This window comes from Lissotriton vulgaris, chromosome 7 (assembly GCF_964263255.1).
Source record: "Lissotriton vulgaris chromosome 7, aLisVul1.2, whole genome shotgun sequence".
NCBI classification, from domain to species: Eukaryota; Metazoa; Chordata; class Amphibia; order Caudata; family Salamandridae; genus Lissotriton; species Lissotriton vulgaris.
Genome location: NC_141695.1, coordinates 170,075,440 through 170,094,992, shown reverse-complemented (window position 1 = coordinate 170,094,992; position 19,553 = coordinate 170,075,440). Strand labels below are relative to the sequence as shown.

Genomic DNA, 19,553 nt, shown 5'->3' with positions numbered 1-19,553 from the left:
CATCCACACGGACAAAAGCGGTCCCATAAATATTAAGACAAGATTCATTTGGATGTGGCCCCAGCGCTCGGCTGACGCCACTGTTATTAAAGATCTGCGAGTCTTTATCGGCACATACGCAATTGGCATGCTACATTCTGACCAGGGTCCTGCGTTTAGCTCTCGAGCTTACAAGGAGGCCATGGCCAGTTTGGGCATTGTATTGCGGTACTCTAGCCCCTTCCATCCTGAGGGTAATGCGTTAGTGGAAAGAAAAAACCGTGACATAAAGCAATCTATATAACAGCAAGGGTATTAGGTTTGGGTGATGGGTGGGTCAAACATCTAATAAATGTCCAAAATATTCTTAACAATCTGTCAAGACATTCTCTGGGTGGAATCACTCCGTATGAACTTCTATTTGGTACTAGAATGTTGATCAAAGACCTCGATAGTCACTTCAGTGGTGAAACAAAAAGCTTTGATATCAAAGATCGTTTGGCTGTTTTACAGGACTTAAATGAAACAAGAAGAAGTCTAAGTAACACAAAGCAAAATCCAACGACCACTGAAGAAAAACCACCTGTCCCAGCAAGACCTGTCTGGATTCCAAAGATTGGGGATCTGGTCAGAGAAAAGAATTGCGGTGAAGAAGGAATTTGGGCCTTCTTCAGGAAAGAAGTACCTGTCTTGGCAATTCAAGGAACAAGATCAGTCGTACTACCGCCCCTTGCTGGTAAAAAGGAGAATAGAGTTGCATCAATCGACCTGGTAAAACCACAATCATGTGGCCAATAATAAGTAGTAGGCCCAGTGGACTCCCAAGATATAGCAGAAGACCAAACCTAGCTACAATTCAAGAGGTTCAAACTGAGAGACTAATCACTTTTGATAAACCTGCAGTGAGAAAAGAAGGACTATGCAACAAAGCCATGGAACTTGTGCCTCTTGAAACCCAAATTACAACAGTTCGTCAGGAAACACCTGTCTACAATGATGTAGTCTCTGACTATACAAATATGCCAAAAGAAAATCCCAATAGAAATATTAATGAAAATCCTGAAGCAATTCCAACAATTGACAGAACTGCATCTGGCTACTTCATCAATTTCAATGACTTTTCTGAGGATCCTAGTGAACATGAAGAACAACAAGCAAACACAACTTTCAAAGAAAAAACAACAGAACTCTTTCATCAACTTGGAGAAACATATCTGATTTCACCATGGATTGAATTGTGGATTGTGTTAGGTGTACTTTTCCTGCTGCTCTGGCTCATCTCAGTTTTGTGCTTGGGTAATATGATTGATGGAAAATACAGTAAAATGGACACAGCAAGTCAGAACGTCAACTTGGTTCTAAAGCCTCACAAATCGTCTCACATTGAAAAACGAGATCTATCATCAGTGAACTTCACAGCCATTCCTATACCTGGTGGTGTAGCATGGGACGAGACTGATTATGACATTTATGGCCCTGTTGAACTTCTGAAGTATCCACATCAATTTAAAGTTTCTTTAAGTGACTTTGTCTCACCAAGTACTTTCTCTGATGATTGGGACTTTGAAACTATTAATAATATGATGTCAGATTTAGAAATGTCAGCCAAATTTACAGAACATGAATATTTAGAAGGTTCTTCAAATTATGAACAAATGTACTGTTTTAATCATTATGGTTATCAATATCTGCATAAATCTGCAAATCCTAGAAATGTTTTTACTTATAATCAATGGGAACATTGTCCAACTCCGCCAGAAGGCAGCTCTAAAACATTTTTTGAGAAATTCCCATACTTCTCAGGGTTTAACAACACAGATCCAGAAACATTTAAAATTGTGAATAAAACAGGAATGAAAAATATGTTCACCAATACAAAACAAATATATTCTGCAAAATTTTATGAACAGTTATCTACATTTGGTTTTGAATTCTGGAAAGATAACATCGAAACAAAAACAATCTGGGGTTCAAAAGATTGGCAAGTGCAGGGGGTAGAATCATTATTCAGAGCCTGCATGCTCCCAGAACAAATAATATTCCTGAATGACACCATTCAACAAACAACCTGTCTTGGTCTAGCCAAGATAAAAGATTTAAATAAAGTCTATACCAAAGCCCATATCCTATAGTAATAGCACTACATATGAGGAGATAGACGCATCCCATATTTTAAACCAAAACAGAACAAATCCTGATGGGAAAAAATGATTGATCTGTCCCACAGACACTAATAACTGTCAAGATAGATTCCTGAACAAAACACAGGGGTTCAAACAAAACAGGCCAGACCCAAGATATTCCCTGACAACATCTAGGGATAGTCACCACATACAGTGTAGGAAAACTATGCCTCGAATGGCTACAGAAATCCACACTTCCTAAAATTAAGCAACACTTGACCTTACTTAAAGAAGGTGCTGACTTGCGAGATTTCTTATTAGGACCTCGCAAACAGAGTCAGAAACGTTTCATATACGCCGGTATATATGCTGCTTACAACGAGGGTTGGAAAATAACGCAAATTGAAACTGCTGAGAAAATACGAGAAATTAACTGTATTATTTGGAAAAATCCCTATCTGTAGTAGACAATGGGTTAATGACTCTGTCCTCCAGAATTTATTCATTTGACAGCATTGTATCATCTGCAATAGATATAATAGAACAGGATATGCTAATGTTACAACATGAGTAATATAGTAAGAGAATGGATAGATTCGCACACCTGAGTAAATGGATTTCAGTTTCTATAGTGATGGAATGCAAGTGAATGTAAAGAAAAATTCTTGCGTGCATACACGTGTAACTTGGAGAGTACCCTACTCCCAGAGAGTAATACAGTTTTAGGATGAGTCTTTGGAAACCAAAGGCTACGTGTCGCACAGCTCCACAGGCCCAAACTAGGCCTAATTAACCTGTAGTAAATGTACTCAAGTTCTATATCATAAAGTATTTAAAACGTACTCAAAAATGATTCTTCATCATATTTTCATTTATATTGCAGTACCAATCACTTTTAATCTGCAAAAAGTAATTCCTTGATGAGAAACATAAAATTGAATCAATGAAAGACAATACAAAAATAAATCAAAGCAATTCAATCCTATAACAATTTCTTAAAGGTGAAAAAATGTGGTCATTCCCAATGCATTTCAGGTTCAAACTGAACCCTTCGTCAGGAGATTAGCGAATTATATCATTTATATACAATTCATGAAAAGAAGATTCCGAAGTAGTTCTCGTCCGAATCTACAACACAAAATAATATTCTTAGTGCCTGGTGGTACTGTACATTGTGTTTCTATGATTAGTATAATACTGAGAGCTTGCAAATGAGATGGAATAGAAGCCTCAAATGAAAAAGTGTATGTGAATTAAGCTCAAGGAAGGAGAAAAGGTCAAGGATATAAGATGTTTATTTCACCTCAAGGTGGGAATAAAAAAGTGTACAAATACAACCAGAGTGATAACCAAGTAAAAGACAAGTGACTTTGAAAGCGTGATCAACCCATACTAGAGAGAGACAACATGAATGTGTTGAGCCACCGCAATCCAGTGGCAGTATTCTGAAGATCCCTCACTTAGTCTGCCTGGTGCCGGAGGCCAGAGAAAGGCAGATGCTATAGGATGACCAGCATTATAAAGCATCTTCATCAAATATTTAAAATATTTTTTCATAGACCTAGAAAAACACCCAACTGCTAGGTTCGAATCTCAACACCACACTAATGAGACAGGTCATTAGTTATGAATTTCCTTGATGTTTTCAAAGGAGTTTCTTTGTCTAAAATATCTACTTGACTATTAACTCTCAATCACATAAGTACCTGTGTAGGCCACAAATTACAAATTATAAATGTACCTTTACTACTTCAGAATCAGTTATCCAGTCTTCTCAGTAAATTCCTCCAGGACTAGGAATGGCAAGCCATTTTTTGCAGGATACCAGTGTTCATGTTGTAAGACCTGTTTCATTGCAACTCTTTCATTTCTGTAGGGTTAAGAAGGTAACCCGACATCTGTATATTTCAATAAAACACAGTGAGGTAGATTCTGCAGCATCTCACCGAGTGCCCACTTCTTCAGAGTTCCAAAATATCCATCCTCTGTTTGTGTTTTGGATCCTGAGTGTGCAGTGAGATTAGATTGTACTGGGTTGTACATTTTGTCACCACTGTCTTTGTCTTCCTGGCTGCTCATCTGCATTCACCTGTAGCTCATTCTCTAAGCAATTGTTTAGATTATTGCGCTGAAATAAATTAAAAAATCGCCTGATATAAGTATTTGTGAACATGTCAAGTAAGACCATACTTTTTTTAAGCAAGCATTTCTTTATGTGTAGAAAATTGGTAACTAAATCAATCTGCAAACCAAAAAGTGCCTTACCATTTTTGGGATTTAGTTCTTATGTGCAAACACAGGTCAAAAGCAGCGAGATAGATTATTTTGGATTTGTGAGTTGTGAAAATGTATCTCGGATCTACTCATTGTTTTGTGCAGCATTGCTGAATGGTTCAATGAAGAAACGTAAACTCTGGCCAACTAAAAAATGTCAAATATTGTTAAAAGCAATAAGCTGTGTCAAGATCACTGGCCATTCTAGCGCCTAAAGTCTATACAAATACAACATGAGGCAACCACCCCTTTAAGATGAGATAGTAAAAAAGGTATTGTCTGCGATTAACATGTATAACATGAAAAGCTATAATCAGTTATAATATGACATTGAAATAAAATCAGGAGAATGGTAAATGTTTGTGCAAGGGGTACCAACCAGCACAGCTTTTGTTTCTCTCTCAGTACAGAAGCACTGAAAAGCCACATTCAGTGCAAAAAATCACCAGTACGTAGGCCACGAGGCTCTGAGGCCATTGTTGTAAGTAGGCAGATGACCGGAGCAGTTCGAATTGACAGAATAATTCCAAAGAGTAATACTATCCCCGTGACATGATTGGTCCCAAGGCCGGTTCCATTAAATTCGAGAATCTGCTTCATCACTACTATACTAAGTGGGGGTCATGTACTTCTGACATCTACCACGATTGAGCAACCTATGATGAAGACCGTTTGCCAGCCCACCAGTTTGTCTCTCATAGGGGGCACCCGACCGGGTCCCCGTGTGAGTATTCCCTTTTCCTCTTTCACTTTACCGGTGTCTCACTTATTTCACGGTCTCACGAGGCTGAACAATCGCCATCAGATTGTCCCCATAACCCTTGGTCCTTAAGAGACCTTGCACTGTAAAAGGGTCGAAACGCGGTCGACTGTATTTGAAAGCGAACCAGTTTAACAGCTCTGACTATTGTACACAGAAGCTGGAATCATTACTACGGTAATCTTTGGTTGCCTTTTTAAAAAATTTTGGAAACCAAGCTGTACACGTTACATGTTCTTCACTGTTTGTTTTATGGTTCCATTTCACTTGGGGACACAAAAGCACTATGGTATTTTCTTGGTCTGTGCATATATCAATCTGAAGTTTACAAATCTGATAAAAAGAATTAATGTGCACATAAAGTCAGCAAGGCCCTCTTTCTTTCTGACATCACCTTAACCCGTTTTTGTGATTGCGATTGTGCATTTGATTATTATAATAGATTAGCCTAACTTTCCGCTGGAACCGTTGTTTCTGTTACACGAGGCTCTGAGAGGCCATACTCTGAGCCAAATCGATGCTAAAAGCTCCTCCGCAACTGGCATTGAAACTGGCACCCACTCCTCCTTCGACACCAAAGTCGACCAGTAAAGGATCCATCTTTGAAAAGCTCTCCAAAGCCCTGTATAGAAAGCATAAAAAGCTCTTCATACACTTGGACATGGGAAGATCCTTGCCAACCCTCCAGCTCCAGGACTCCTCTGGATCTGCCTTCTAGGGACAGCCAGATGTCAACCCCCTCACCTCATCAAGTCCTAAAAAGGTCAAGGATTTAGCTGCATCTCTACACAATACCTACCACCTACAGTTCCCCTCCATCACCATTACTACCCTACACTCTACTCCACTGTAGCTACATGACATTGACTCAGAACAAGGCATACCCTACTATCCTCAGGACCGTTTGTCGTGTAGTTCCTAAAGTACCCATGCAGGACCTGCGCGTTTAGATAACATAAACTGTGGGATTGGTGGCAGACTGGTTCCGTACACCGCACCGAGAAATGTTAGCCTGTTTTCATATAAGCTAAGAACTTCTTGGCTGGTTATTAAGTGCTCGCTGTACTCCATATAAGTGATTGACCCAACTACCGCCCTTGCCTAATACCCTAGCTGTTAAAGATTGCTTTAAGTCCCGTTTTTTTCCTCTCCACGATTAAATTTCCCTCAGAATGGTAGGGAGAGGAGTACCACAATGCTACACCCTTACTTTCCATGGCCTCTTTGTAAGCCTGAGAGCTAAACGCCGGGCCACAGTCAGAATGTAACGTGCCAACTGCGTATGTCCCTATAAAGACTCGCAAATCTTTTATAACAGTTCGAGCATCAGCCGAGCGCTGATGCCAAACCCATAGGAATCTGGAGCATGAATCCACTGCAACCATGGAGAAGTGTGGCTCAATGGTTAGAGCGGCAGACCCTGATGCAGAGGTCTAGCCCGGGACCAGGATTCAATTCCCCGCCTCGGCGGGTCTTGGGCTAAAAAAAAATTCCACGGACCTGATAATTCTCGCCTCGGTGCCTATTCCAATCATGGAGTCCCACTCTGCAACTCTGGGCAATAGCTTGCCTAATCTCCACAACGGCCCCACAACGCTAAGGATGCCTGGCCTCCACCTTGGGGGTGCCCAGGAGTGGACGCCTCACAGGGAAAGCCAAGATGGGTTCCACAGCGGCATTCGTACAAGCGCCTTGAGACCCTGGCGGGTGAGTAGTGCGCTATACAAGTATCAATTTACATTTACTATATCGTCCAAAAACCTTAAAAAAATTACCCATGTCATACGCTTGTCTCATTCAGTGTAAATGCCCAATATCCAAAGAAACGTGGTGTATTATAAAGATAAAAAGTAATTATAGTTAAACCATGCCAATTAGCATCCGCTCCTACCTTCCGTGATACAATGTAGACACGATACCGAAACCAGCTATATCCTACCAGGAGCATGACAAACCATAATTACTACTTTATAATCTTATTGAATGATTATACATTTGTTCAACAGGCAAATAGTCTTACCAGTTTGCCTTGTAGATAAGCGTGAGAATCGTTCGTGTTCACCCAAAGCTGTCTACCTCATTCAAGTATTTAAAAGAAGATGAATTCTAATGAACAAAGGTTCCCAAATGGAACGCAAAACGTTTATGTCAACAGAATCCTGACAAAAACATACCGCTCGATCTTCTAATGAAGCGCTGGATAATACCGCCATCAAACGTAATCCCGGAGGTCACATGAGTCTGGTTATCCAATCAGGTACGTTTAAAACTATTCCAAGAAATAAAAAACGGACTACAACTCCTGAACTGCGTAAAGCTCAGGAAGGGACTATATGTTCCAGGACATTCAAAATAACTTTATTGTACCCCACTCAGGAATCGAAACCACTGCGTGGGACTATCTCAAATCCATAAACCAATGTTACAGCCTTATGTATGGGTTTCTTTTGAGGACGAAGCAGGGGAAATCCAAATGTGTGTAAACCAAATGCAATTGGAGACAGAAAAGAGACAGAAAATGAAGGAAAGAGGCAAACTCAATCTTAGTGACAAGAGTGTGACATGAAACAGCAAGCTCCCTTACAATCTAAGTGTATCACAGTCAATTGCAAAAATCACAATAATTCATAATGGTCATTGAGACCCCCAGGGATTAGAGTCCCTAAGTATTTTATCCAGAAAGTCTCCCTGCGCGCAAGCATGGTATTAATGTCAGTGTCAGTACGCTTGCTAATGTGTTCAAGAATAGTAAAGCGGAATTGTGGTATTGTATGAGGAGTAGTTATCCAATGTGCAGCTAGAGATGAGCTCATATTCTTATTACGGATACGACTCTTGTGTTCCACAATTCTTGTTTTTATCATTCTACTTGTTCTCCCCACATATATTAATCTGCACGGACATTTGATTGCATATAATACCCCTTCTGTTGTGCAATCCGATGTGTGTCTCAGAGTAATAGCTTTGCCTGTGTGTGGATGTCTAAATTCGTTGCCCACCATGACATTGCCACATTGACCACAATTATAGCATTTTCTCATGCCTTTGTTGTTGATTTTCATAGTTTTTTTTGGTGATTTCAATAACTCACGTAAGTTTTGTGAACGCGTATGTGCAAATAGTGGTGGACCAACAAGGATACCCTTGAAGTCTTGCTCATTTTCCACCAATTCCCATCTTTTTCGAATGATAGCTTTTATTTTGGAAGATTGCACCAAGTGTTTTCAAACAAAGACTTCCCTTTTTGTTGATTGTTTGATCTGTTTTTTCAGTAAGTCTTCTCTTTCTTTGTTAGAAACTGAGTGCTCTGCTTCTTCCAAAGTTGAATCTGGGTAGCCTCTTTCTTTGTATTTGGCGGATTGTTCTTTTATCAAATCCTTACATGTATCCATGTGTGATGTTATTCTCTTAATCCTCATAAATTGAGAGATAGATAGGTGTTTTTTCAATGAAATAGGATGGGCATTTGAGTAGTGTAACACGTTGTTCACATCAGTAGGTTTTGTGTATACTTTGGTCAATAGTCCTTCGTTGGTTTTTGTTATTTCAATGTCCAAAAAGTGAATCTGATGTGTATTTATTTCATGAGTAAACTGTATGCGTGAGTTGCATTTATTGAGATCAATTATACTAGATTCTAGTAGCTCTCTTGATCCTCTCCACACCACTAGGATATCATCAATATATCGTACAAACATCACAGCATTTTGTTTCCAATCCGGGTTCTTTAGGATAAATTGATCCTCAAAATAGGCCATGAAAATATTCGCGTAGGCAGGCGCCCCCGGAAATCCCATGGACGTGCCTGTCTTCTGAACAAAATAGTCTTCCTGCCACTGGAAATAACTATGATACAGTGCAAAATGTAGCAGCTCTAGAAGAAATACACTTTTATCCTGATGTATGTCCGACTGTAAGAGTCTCCATTCTACTGCCTCGAGTCCCTCATTGTGGGATATTGACGTGCATAACGCTTCTAGTTCTATGGTACATAACAAGATGTCTTCCAAGAAATGATCTTTGATGGCTTCCAGTTTAAGTACAGTCTGTGGTATCCTTTACATACGTCACCCAGGATTGTACTAGCGGTTGGAGATGGTGATCCAAAAAGTAGCCCAATGCCTCATGTATAGATCCACACCCTGCTACAATCGGAGGAAATGGAGGATGTTGTTTGACCTATGTATCTTCGGTAACCTGTATATCTTGGGAATTTTGGGATACAAGTTCATTAGGTATTTGCGTGTATTATCATCCAATGTTGTTTCATCAATTCCTTTTTGTAAAATATCCTTCAGGATATTTTGAAATGCCATCGTAGGATCTTGTTCCAGGCAAATGTATGTGTTCTCGTCTCTTACATGTTCATTCACACTCTGTTGGTAATATTCCGTGTCTAAAATCACAAAATTCCCAAGGTATACATGTTATCGAAGATACATAGGGACAAACAACATCTTGTTATGTACCATAGACGTAGTAGCGTTATACACGTCAATATCCCACAATGAGGGACTAGAGGCAGTAGAATGGAGACTCTTACAGTCGGACATACCTCAGGATAAAAGTGTATTTCTTCTAGAGCTGCTACATTTTGCACTGTATCATAGTTATTTCCAGTGGCAGGAAGACTATTTTGTTCAGAAGACAGGCACGTCCATGGGATTTCCGGGGGCGCCTGCCTACGCGAATATTTTCATGGCCTATTTTGAGGATCAATTTATCCTAAAGAACCCGGATTGGAAACAAAATGCTGTGATGTTTGTATGATATATTGATGATATCCTAGTGGTGTGGAGAGGATCAAGAGAGCTACTAGAATCTAGTATAATTGATCTCAATAAATGCAAGTCACGCATACAGTTTACTCATGAAATAAATACACATCAGATTAACTTTTTGGACATTGAAATAACAAAAACCAACGAAGGACTATTGACCAAAGTATACACAAAACCTACTGATGTGAACAACGTGTTACACTACTCAAGTGTCCATCCTATTTCATTGAAAAAACACCTAACTATCTCTCAATTTATGAGGATTAAGAGGATTTGATAAAAGAACAATCCGCCAAATACAAAGAAAGAGGCTACCCAGATTCAACTTTGGAAGAAGCGGAGCACTCAGTTTCTAACAAAAAAAGAGAAGACTTACTGAAAAAACAGATCAAACAATCAACAAAAAGGGAAGTCTTAGTATTAAAACACTCGGCGCAAACTTCCAAAATAAAAGCTATCATTCAAAAAAGATGGGAATTGGTGGAAAATGAGCAAGACTTCAGGGGTATCCTTGTTGGTCCACCACTATTTGCACATACACGTTCACAAAACTTACGTGAGTTATTGAAATCACCAAAAAAACTATTAAAATCAACAGCAAAGGCATGAGAAAATGCTACAATTGTGGTCAAGGTGGCAATGTCATGGTGGGCAACGAATTTAGACATCAAAACACAGGCAAAGCTATTACTCTGAGACACACATCGGATTGCACAACGGAAGGGGTAATATATGAAATCAAATGTCCGTGCGGATTAATATATGTGGGGAAAACGAATTGAATGATTAAAACAAGAATTGTGGAACACAAGAGTCGTATCCGTAATAAGAATATGAGCTTATCCCTAGCTGCACATTGGACAACTACTCCTCATACAATACCACAATTGCGCTTTACTATTCTTGAACACATTAGCAAGCGTACTGACACTGACATTAATACCATGTTTGCACGCGGGGGGACTTTCTGGATAAAATACTTAGGGACTCTAATACCTGGGGGTCTCAATGACCATTATGAATTATTATGTTTTTTGTAATTGACTGTGATACTTTTAGATTGTAAGGGAGCTTGCTGTTGCATGTCACACTCTTGTCACTAAGATCGAGTTTGCCTCTTTCCTTCGTTTTCTGTCTCTTTTCGGTCTCCAATTGCATTTGGTTTATACACATTTGGATTTCCCCTGCTTCGTCCTCAAAAGAAACCCATACATAATGCTGTAACATTGGGTTATGGATTTGAGATAGTCCCACGCAGTGGTTTGGATTCCCGAGTGGGGTACAATAAAGTTATTTTGAATGTCCTGGAACATATAGTCCCTTCCTGAGCTTTACGCAGTTCAGGAGATGTAGTCAGTTTTTTATTTCTTAGAATAGTTTTAAACGTACCTGATTGGATAACCAGACTCATGTGACCTCCGGGATTACGTTTGATGGCGGTATTATCCAGTGCTTCATTAGAAGATCGAGCAGTATGTTTTTGTCAGGATTCTGTTGACATAAACGTTTTGCGTTCCATTTGGGAACCTTTGTTCATTAGAATCCATCTTCTTTTAGATACTTGAACGAGGTAGACAGCTTTGGGTGAACACGAATGATTCTCACGCTTATCTACAAGGCAAACTGGTAAGACTCTTTGCCTGTTTAACAAATGTATAATCATTCAATAAGATTATGAAGTAGTAATTATGGTTGGTCATGCTCCTGGTAGGATATAGCTGGTTTCAGTATCGTGTCTACATTGTATCACAGAAGGTAGGAGTGGATACTACTTGGCATGGTTTAACTATAATTACTTTTTCTCTTTATAATACACCACGTTTCTTTGGATATCGGGCATTTACACTGAATGAGACAAGCGTATGACATGGGGACGTTTTTTAAGGTTTTTGGACGATATAGTATGGGTTGATCACGCTTTCAAAGTCACTTGTCTTTTACTTGGTTATCACTCTGGTTGTATTTTTACACTTTTTTATTCCCACCTTGAGGTGACTAACGTGTTGACGGTCCTGAGGCGGAAAGCCGGGACTGGTGTCTTGTTGTGAATGCTGGAATCGCCGTATTTTAACAATTACTGCATTTAATTTTGTTTTAGCCAAAGTGTGTTTTTAAACTTCCTGACTACTAGGAACTATTTGCCACTCTCTGGCACTTAACGCTTACCTGTTTATGCATCTTAGCCCCATCGCAGCCGAGTAGACGCTGCCGGGGGTGTGACTCCCTTTGGCGTCCGCCATCTTGGGGGTGAATTCTGCGAGCGGTCCAGTGCTCGGCCCCTCCCTCACCCACAACTACAAAAACCCTAATTTCTACCCGCACTGCTGACTAAGAGCGCTGCGTGTTGATGGTCCTGAGGCGGAAAGCTGGGACTGGTGTCATGTTGTGAATGCTGGAATCGCCGTATTTTAACAATCACTGCATTTAATTTTGTTTTAGCACAAAGTGTGTTTTTAAACCTCCTGACTACTAGGAACTATTTGCCACTCTCTGGCACTTAACGCTTACCTGTTTATGCATCTTAGCTCCATCTCAGCCGAGTAGACGCTGCCGGGGCTGTGACTCCCTTTGGCATGCGCCATCTTGGGGGTGAATTCTGCGAGCGGTCCAGTGCTCGGCCCCTCCCTCACCCACAACTATAAATGCCCCCCCCCTCACAGGAAGCGCAGTGGGCGCGCGGCAGCGCGCCAAAGGCAAGCCCGTCTGCGCCCGTCCGCGCCAGTTCCACGCCTAGCGCCGGAAACTATGGCTGTTTTCAAAAAACCCAAAAATTTCAATACTCAAGCACACAGCTGTTCGAGCTGAACCAATGCACCTGTAAACCTATGCAAAGAGCAAATCTAGAAGACTTCCCTCCTTCATTTAGCTGCGCCTCCTGTGGCCTGCAGACATTTAACAATCCTTCTCTCCAACCCCATAAACTAGGCAACTCGCTCCCAGCCACGAGCAAGTGCCCTACTATTAATACTCATTTGCTGGCCAATAATAACCATAAGTGTGAATCAGGCCGCCCGGCGAATGGAAAAAAAAATTTGAAGTGTATTTTGTTGAACACTAGATCCATGGGTAAACATAAACATGAAATTTCAGCTTTGATTATAGACCATGCTATTGATCTAATGTTTCTTACAGAAACATGGGCATCTGATGTTTCAGGACTCGACTGGAATGACGCAGTTCCAGAAGGATACCTTGTAGAATTTGTAAATAGACTAGGAGCAGTGGGTGGTGGTATTGGGATCATTTATAAATCTCACTTAAAAGTATTCTCACTACCCATACAGGGTCTAGAAGCGGAAGCTATGAGCTTTAAAATTAAAGCCAATAATTGCCTAATATTTTCAGGCCTGCTTGTGTACCGCCCTCCCGGGCTGAGAGCGCCGTTTATTAGAGCACTACACACTTATCTAGAATCTACGTCTGACTCCGCCACTTACACCATTTTGGGCGATTTTAATTTTCATTTAGAAGTAAACAATGACTCTGACTCGATCACCTTAATTGATAATTTTCTTAGCTTTGCCATGATTCAACTAATCTCAAATCCCACTCACATTGCAGGACATACCCTTGATGGCATCTTTACAAACAATGGCCATATTAAAGCTATCTTGACTCAAGCAGTTCCTTGGTCTGATCATAGTGCTATCTTTTTTAACATGCTTCTGAATAACCTGCCAAATCATCAAAGAGGCTTCACACTTCCTGAAATAACACGCCCTTGAAACAAACTTGAACCTGCCCTCTCTGGCTGACTTACTCGCAAAGGACCTCCCTGCTCTCGAGACTGGTAACACTAACAAGGGAGCAATCAAATTTCAAAATTGGATCAGTCAGGCAGTCGATCAGCTGGCTCCTGTAGAAATAAAAAAAAAACAGAAGACGATCTGCGACTGCGCAGTGGTATTCCGCAGAGGTGAAACACATTAAAATGAAATGCCGACGACTTGAGCGGTTGTGGCGTTCGGATTATAGTGCTCAAAATAAATTAGTATACACCAAAGCCCTGCAGAAATATAAGGCAGCAATAGTTCTGGCCAATTCAGCCTATTTTACAAATAAAATTCAGGCAGCTTCCAACACTGCCAGAGAACTATTTAAAACTGTCCCTTATCTGACTAAGAGCCCCCGTGACACTGTCTTTAGCCCGACCAGAATTTTGTGACTAACATTGCTACCTTCTTTCAACAAAAGGTTCAGACAGTTTGTGATGATCTTAGTTCCTCTGCATTAAGTACACTTATCGAAAATAATAACATTGCCCCCCTGATTGGTTCCAGCTACTCCTGTTTCCCCTTATTAGAGGAAACACAGATGGCAGATCTAATCACACAGATTAAGTCAGGGTCCCCGTTAGATTCCTGTCCGCCACATGTATTGCACAGGATTCCACAGACGGTGGCAGCTGTCCTGACCCCTTTGATAAACAACATTATCACCTCTGGTGATTTCCCCAGTAGCTGGAAGAAAGCCTGCATTCAGTCTATCCTTAAGAAGGACACGTTGGATCCTACTGAACCTAAGCTCTACCGGCCAATATCCTGCCTACCCCTACCAGCCAAGATTCTGGTGAAAGCCATAAACCAAGAAATGATGCGATATGTTGACCATAACAAGCTCCTAGACCCCTCGCAACATGGTTTTTGCCCCTCCCACTCAACAGAGTCTGCCTTGATTATGGCAACCGAAAACATTCGAAAGACAATGGACGAAGGTGGTAGAACGGCCCTGATTTTATTAGACCTTACAGCGTTCGACACTGTGAGCCATTCAATTTTGTTAAACAGATTAAGAACTCTAGGTTTTGCCGGCACTGCTCTAACTCTTTTAACATCTTTTTTGGACTCCCAAATTCAACAAGTGCACTGGGAGGGTTTTCAATCTGATAAATTCTCTCTCCCAGGTGGGGTCCCTCAGGGCTCAGCGCTATCGCCTACTTTGTTTAACTTATACGTCACCCCTTTAGCTGTCTTAATTCAATCACACGGCCTACAATTAGTGTAGTACGCGGACGACACCCAAATTGTAGTGTCAGTATCACAGTCTATTGAAGCCACAGCAGAGCGTTTTAAAAATTGCCTTCTCGGTGTAAAAAATTGGATGAGCTGTAATTTTTTAAAACTAAATACGGACAAGACAGAAATAATTGAGTTCGGTCAGAAACCGTCCGTCTGGAGCAACCTCTGGTGGCCTCCGGAGGCGGGCCCCTGTCCTAGTCCTGCAGACAAGGTTAGGAATCTTGGCTTCCTGGTGGATAAAGATCTCTCCTGCAAAGCGCAAATTAACCAGGTAATTTCCACCTGTTTCCACACCGTCAAGATTCTTAGGAATGTTCTTCCATACATCCCCCCTACGTTAAAAAAGAACTGTAATGGGTGCCCTGGTAATGTCCAGAGTGGATTATTGCAACTCACTCTACTTGGGCACAGGAGAAAAATAACTTAACAAACTGCAGGCAATTTAAAATGCCGCAGCCAGGGTCCTACTGAATTTACCCTATCGTCATCCAATGTCCAAAGTCATCAAGGAACTTAACTGGCTCCCAATTAGGTGCAGAATACAGTTTAAGGCCCTCTGTCTGGTCCACAAGTCCCTGTACGGTATGGGACCAGACGACTTCTCCAAAATCCTTCCTCGATATGTGCCATCGCGTACGCTGAGATCAGCCAATCATGATTTAATATGTCAGCCAAGAATAAGAAGAATGCGATGGGGTGGCAGGTCCTTTTCGTACCAAGCTTCCAGATTATGGAACTCTCTGCCCCCTGCACTGCGCTCACAAAAATCTAAATTATGCTTTAGAAAGGCACTGAAAACCTGGTTTTTCTCTCCGCATTAAGATCTGTTCTCACCTCCCTCTCTGTCATTATAGCGCCAAGACGCCGCGGCATTCGAGCACTTTATAAGTATTTCAGTCAGTCAGTCAGTCAGGTGAAATAAACATCTTATATCCTTGACCTTTTCTCCTTCCTTGAGCTTAATTCACATATACCTTTTCATTTGAGGCTTCTATTCTATCTCACTTGCAAGCTCTCAGTATTATACTAATCATAGAAACATAATGTACAGAACCACCAGGTACTAAGAATATTATTTTGTGTTGTAGATTCAGACGAGAACTACTTCGGAATCTTCTTTTCATGAATTGTATATATATGTTGTAATTCGCTAATCCCCTGACGAAGGGTTCAGTTTGAACGCGAAATGCATTGAGAATGACCACATTTTTTCACCTTTAAGAAATTGTTATAGGATTGAATTGCTTTGATTTATTTTTGGATTGTCTTTCATTGATTCAATTTTATGTTTCTCATCAAGGAATGAATTTTTGCAGATTAAAAGTGATTAGTACTGCAATATAAATGAAAATATGGTGAAGAATCATTTTTGAGTACATTTGAAATACTTTATGATATAGAACTTGAGTACATTTACTACAGGTTAATTAGGCCTAGTTTGGGCCTGTGGAGCTGTGCGACACGTAGCCTTTGGTTTCCAAAGACTCAGCCTAAAAATGTTACAACATGGCCAGTCCCAATTACGTTCTATTGTACAATTACAAAATCTCCGTTCAGGATATGTGCGATATTTGCCGTGGCGCCTGATTAACACAACATCATTATTTTCTATCTTTAACTTAACAGATAAACAAATCTCTTTGGCACAGAGAGGAGCAGACTATACGGTGCTGAGCATTGAAAAACTCGAGAGATTACCACTGACAGTTTCCGAGAAACCTGTTATTGAGTGGATAATACACGGAACAATAACAATACCAATTACATTTCAGTTTCAATATTGCTTAAAGCACATACCAGCAGGCCTGTATGAAAGGTTGGTTAATGGGTACATCAAGTCAACCTGGAGCTTACCTTATACACATAAATGTAGAAATGGGGTAAATAAAGAGGTATTTCTTAGTGGGAGAAATTGTGAAAACTCACGGAGCGGTACACTCCTGTGTCAAGAAATTAACTTACATGGAGCCTGCGAAGGTTCATCTAATGACCTTTCTTGCCACCTGCACGGCACCCCAACCTTACAGATAGACCCTTTTTCAGACAACTTTCCAACGGTAGTTACGTTATGTTAAGTGACCACAGCTGCTGTGGCATGGTGCCAGGAAAAGCCTACCTCGTCAGTGTTACATCCAGGGTCACTTGTTGTATGCAAGTATTGTATCTAAACATTAAGCCAGACAAGGAGGCAACGATATGGCCTTAATTGAATATCTCTTCTATTCAAATTGATACTTTAAGCAGAATTAAATCCATTCTTTTGCAAAAGACTGTTCCTTTGACCTTGTCTAAAGAAATGTATGACCTGCAAGTAGCAAGGAATTCTGCAGAGATACATGCATTATTATCAACAAATTGCCCCGTACATTTTGTAGAAATGCTTAGCCAAATTTTAAACATGTCTGATATCAGCGGCATCGCACATGTATTGAAGACAATTTTTTCGGGACTATTATCACCCTTTGAAGCAGTCCTGAGCATCTTCACGAATTTCGTACACTCTGTGTTCGGCGGCCTGCCTCTCATCTCGGGACTCATAGCAGGCATCTTAGTTCCTTCTGCTCCGATATGGCAAGTCCAGTCACAGGCAAAACTCAGGCTACAATGGAAGAAACGCTCCTTGCGATGCGGTACAGAGATAGAATTTCCAAAGTACTCGGATTGGCTCGGCTGAGAGATCTGAATACCACCTGGTTCCTTTCATTCAGACCAATCTGGCAAGATTGCATCTTACCTGTTCTACGATGCCTGCTCTGCGGAGAAGAATGCGTGTTAGACGTCTGTCTCACACTCCCATCAGCAGTCCCAAAGGATGTCAATACTTTGCTTGGTTCGGTAACGGCTCATGCAATGTGTTGTTCCCAGCGGCTACCTATTCTGATGACAGCATTCGTTGAGACCTCACAGCAACAAGCTGGCAGTGAGGTACGAGATGAAAGCGGCACACAGGTACAACCTTCAGTTACCATTCCTGATCTAGACAACGATGACGGCAATGCATTGCATATATGCACTATTTCTACTTTTTCAGACATGGCCAAACTTTCACCTACTGTTGTAGAGGAATTCTTTAACAGCCTATCTGAGGTAGTGCTCTCCCCTAACAACGAGAATAACTTTTAGAACAAGAGCACACAGCGTTCCCTGAACCCTAAATTTGGCCTTCAATTAGGATAAACAGAACTTCCAAACCTGCTTTTGAAAATGTTTTCTTTTTTAAACACACGGAGATTATTTTTCCCTGTTCCCAAAATATTTACCTTTTTGGCACATGATACTCTGTTAAAGTAGAACTATTCTTAGAGAACAATATTTCTATTTTGAAAACTTAGAGACAATATTTTCACTTAGCCTCTAGCACATGTACAGTCTTTTATAAATATGTGATGAAATGGTCTCAACCTTCTCTTCTGTGTTTAGAGCCATTTCATAATTGTAAAAGTTTGTGAATCATTTAAGATACAATATATGCATTATTTTGAATGATACCACTGCTTAAAAAAACGTACAGTACAACACTCATGTTTTTCGTGTACATACCATTTCAAATGCAGTTCATGTATTTTGGGGTGGGATGGAAAACACATGCATAGATATGTTTAAATTGCTTAGTATTTAGTAATGATGGACATTAGATGTGGAGTGGGTGTTGTGGACGAATCTAGGATCCTAGTCTAATATTCCCGATTTATGCCCTTATATAGTTATATCAAATCATATCCTTATATAGGCATGATAATCATACCCATATTAAGACATAGCCAATGCAGTCCAAATACAGCAAGGCTACTTCCACAGACTCCTAGAAAGCACAACGTGTTCTTAGAGAAACCAAGCCTCCAGCTTCCCCCTGCTTCCTAGAACTCCTGGAGTCCTGAAAGAACTGTGAGTTCTTAGTGACTTCTTATGTCCAACCTTACATCAAGCTCTGCACCTTCCAGGAATTAATATACCAGCATCTGCCCTAGCAAAATACACGGTGGTTTGGAGCAGATCGACTATCTACTTGCCCCACGCCCTGCTGTAGCAAGTGCCGAAGGAAACCGACCCTCCCGCTGACGCACTGAGAGAGGCGCTGTCTTTTCTCTTGCCGAGAAATCCAGCTCTAGTGTTTCCCAGCTACCCTTGCGGGTTGCTGGGAGATCGAGTCCTAAGAGAGAGATACAAGACCTCCTACATTCTAAACAAGGTACGGAGCTGATTAGACCCTTAGAGAATTCTTGGTTTAGATTCTTGGCAGAAACTATTTTAACTTTAAGCTGCTCCTCCCTTACTTCTTCCCCCGTACTAGGCTTAGGTTAGGTACACCGGGGTAGTCGTATCTTAGAAGCACCAGTTGAATACGTTTAGTCATTATTTTATCGTTGTATGTATTTTATCCATTTTAAACACCGTATGTCTGAGAAACCATACCATGCTTTTACAGTATTATTTTATAATACTGTTTTTACTAAACGCTCTTTACTTTATGACAAGTATTGCGATTGTAGCAATTCACTTCTCTTGCATGAGAAAGAAGACTGGTCAATAAATAACTTATTTTATTGAAACTGCCCGTCTCTCTGTTTCTCTGCACTTCTGGTGAAACTAAGCACGCACAAGTGACTGAGTAAAATAG

At 40.7% G+C, this 19,553-nt stretch overlaps 2 protein-coding genes across 2 annotated transcripts in view; one reads left to right on the top strand and one right to left on the bottom strand.

Moving 5' to 3' along the window:
- The first annotated feature begins 764 nt into the window (after positions 1-764).
- LOC147701097 (uncharacterized) lies at positions 765-2,581 on the top strand. The gene is made up of 2 exons (XM_086929304.1): positions 765-1,694; positions 2,570-2,581. The coding sequence occupies exons 1-2, from the start codon at positions 765-767 to the stop codon at positions 2,579-2,581; spliced, it is 942 nt and encodes a 313-aa protein (XP_086785430.1).
- Positions 2,582-2,967: 386 nt separating this feature from the next.
- Positions 2,968-19,553, bottom strand: part of LOC147701095 (uncharacterized) — a 178,538-nt gene continuing 161,952 nt past the window's right edge. The window contains exon 5 of the transcript XR_015297434.1: positions 2,968-4,230. The gene's annotated coding sequence lies outside the window, so the exon portion shown is untranslated. The remainder of the gene's footprint in view (positions 4,231-19,553) is intronic.

Coding starts and splice junctions, on each gene's coding strand:
- LOC147701097 (XM_086929304.1), top strand. CDS start 765: ATGTGGCCAATAATAAGTAGTAGGCCCAGTGGACTCCCAAGATATAGC.